Below are 2286 nucleotides of genomic sequence, written 5' to 3' on the forward strand. Positions count from 1 at the left end.
TGGATCGGACATATTATAGATGCATATAGTGACTCTTTGCGACAATAAATCTCACATTATGCTTCGTTGGGAAACAATTGCTCAAATCTGTTACGGACTACATTGTTAACAATTGTAATAATTAATTTGGAGACCGCCTCTTCCAGTGCCGGTTTAACTTTAATGATAATATCCTTTTCGTTCTCATTTACAATATTAGTAAGAGCTTCATGTAGTTGAACCAAATCCTTCTCGCTGTCATCAAACTCATATTTGAACTTTTTAACGTTAAGAATAGTGTTTACTTTTGATACATATATTTCCGTTTTACCGTTCTTAGTTTCCTCTTTAAAGTCTATAGTTATTTTCGTTTCTAAGTTATCTGCGGAAAAAACATAAGTCGGTAATTTTTATGAAATAAAAACAAATTTTGAGAATTTTTTGTATTAAAATAAATAGCTCTAAATAAATTATTTTATTTTAATATAATATTGATCATTCTATATACCTGCAGAAACGTGAACCAGTCCCTTATTAGCAAGTGGTACCAATACACGCATATCGAAATTGTACACAGACTCCATATCAAGATGTTTAAGTACAAAATCAAAATCGAAGTGAAGCTTATCAGAGGATACTTGTAAAGAATTTATGACGAAATCACAGAATCCTCTTATTTTCGATTCTTTGACATTTAATTTAAGATTGTCTGTGTTATAAATAATTATTTCGTCGATATTCATTGGTTCGATTGGAGCAACGTTAAGTTCCGGCATTCCCGTACAAATTTTATTATTTATATTATTGATGGTGTCCACGATGCACTGACTATAATTAGGATTATTGCGACCACACACGTGAAGATAGGAAGCTATAAAGAGTTTAAATTTTATAAAAGTATTTAATATAATATATATAGTAAAAAAAAAGAACAAACTTTAAATTATTTAACTTATAACTTTATGTTAAATTATCTAAGATGAAATAAGTTGTAATACAAGGATTATTTCAAAATAAAGATAATGTATATCTTTTGTAATGCAATTGAAATATATAAACAACTAAGCAATTTGTCTTTAAAGTCCACTTTAGACGATCTATATTTCGCGACCAAATTCAAAATAAAATTTTACTTATAATTTTATATATCACACATTCTAAATATAAATGGATATTCTAACATGTATTTTGTATATGTGTAAATTTTACTTCTTCAAATATTTTCTACATTATACACAACACGCAGAATTATAAATAAAATTCTGTTCCAAGGTTGATCGTCGCAGAATTATAAATCGTCTAAAGTGGGGTTAATATTTATAATAAATTATTTTGTAATATTTGAAAAAAGTTATTATATGTTGTTATATATTTTTACTCCAGTTGCTTGTCATGGCTTATAAAAGGTATAAGACTTTAAACTGATTTTTACTTCAAGATTCCACATCCTTGGCAAATAATATAAAATGTGTAATGGAACACTTGCGTGAGAAAAAAAATATAGATCATTTTCTTGTTTGTTATTTAATTAATATTAAATTTTTCTTTAAAGAAAATTATGTATAGTTAATTATTAATCTTTTACATTTATCAAATTACTAAGAGTTCTAAAACCACTATAAAAACTGCGCAAACTTACAAAATAATATAATTTCAAAACAAGTGTATTTCTTTCTTTGATAGAAAATTAATATTACGTGCGTCGTGACGGAAATAAATATATTATAAATATTATTATTTACTTACGTATTTCTTCTGCAGCATGTACTGTTATGAGCACAAAAGCAAAGAATGCAGCAAACATTTTTTAAACAAAGATTTTTTTGCAGACTAACACACAAAATTACACCAAAATAATCTGAATAAATGTACAACAAAAGTGAATTAAGAGTATACATAGACTGAAGTGTAACATATCGAGCTTTTATATATTACAGACTCCCCCTTTTTCAAACGTCCCCTCAATAGTCATTTTAATTTTTATAGCACATGCGTGGAATGAAAATGTCATTTGCTTTTATGCAGTTTTCCGTATATTCTGCGCATGATTATCGTTTGATCAAACCATTTGAAGTAAAAGAGAAGGAGAATAACTAAATTATAATTTTTAATGAGTATGTAGTAGCGGAAAAGGGAATAGATAAAGCAGCTTAGAATTAACTTGTATCTTGCTTATCTAATCCATATTTATATGTATTCTTTTATATCAATACTATTATTTAGTTTATACTCGTGAATAAAAAAAACTAATTAGCAATAACCAGTTTTGTGTTACTTTGTAATTATTTGATTTATTCATTCTAATTT

The 2286-nt window shown here is 26.6% G+C and overlaps 1 protein-coding gene across 1 annotated transcript; it reads right to left on the bottom strand.

The window, feature by feature from the left end:
- Nucleotides 1-3: 3 nt before the first annotated feature.
- On the bottom strand, nt 4-1881 carry LOC108747896. Its single transcript, XM_018485785.1, has 3 exons — nt 1726-1881; nt 488-850; nt 4-361 (listed from the first exon to the last, which is right to left on the bottom strand). Exons 1-3 carry the CDS (start codon nt 1781-1783, stop codon nt 57-59), a joined length of 726 nt encoding a protein of 241 aa, XP_018341287.1. The 5' UTR covers nt 1784-1881; the 3' UTR covers nt 4-56.
- Nucleotides 1882-2286: the final 405 nt, after the last annotated feature.

This window comes from Trachymyrmex septentrionalis, unplaced genomic scaffold, assembly GCF_001594115.1.
Source record: "Trachymyrmex septentrionalis isolate Tsep2-gDNA-1 unplaced genomic scaffold, Tsep1.0 scaffold202, whole genome shotgun sequence".
Classification (NCBI taxonomy): Eukaryota; Metazoa; Arthropoda; class Insecta; order Hymenoptera; family Formicidae; genus Trachymyrmex; species Trachymyrmex septentrionalis.

Coding starts and splice junctions, on each gene's coding strand:
- LOC108747896 (XM_018485785.1), bottom strand. CDS start 1,783: ATGTTTGCTGCATTCTTTGCTTTTGTGCTCATAACAGTACATGCTGCA. Junction 851..1,725: donor ACATGCTGCAGAAGAAATAC/GTAAGTAAATAA, acceptor AACTCTTTATAG/CTTCCTATCTTCACGTGTGT. Junction 362..487: donor ACTGGTTCACGTTTCTGCAG/GTATATAGAATG, acceptor TTTTTTCCGCAG/ATAACTTAGAAACGAAAATA.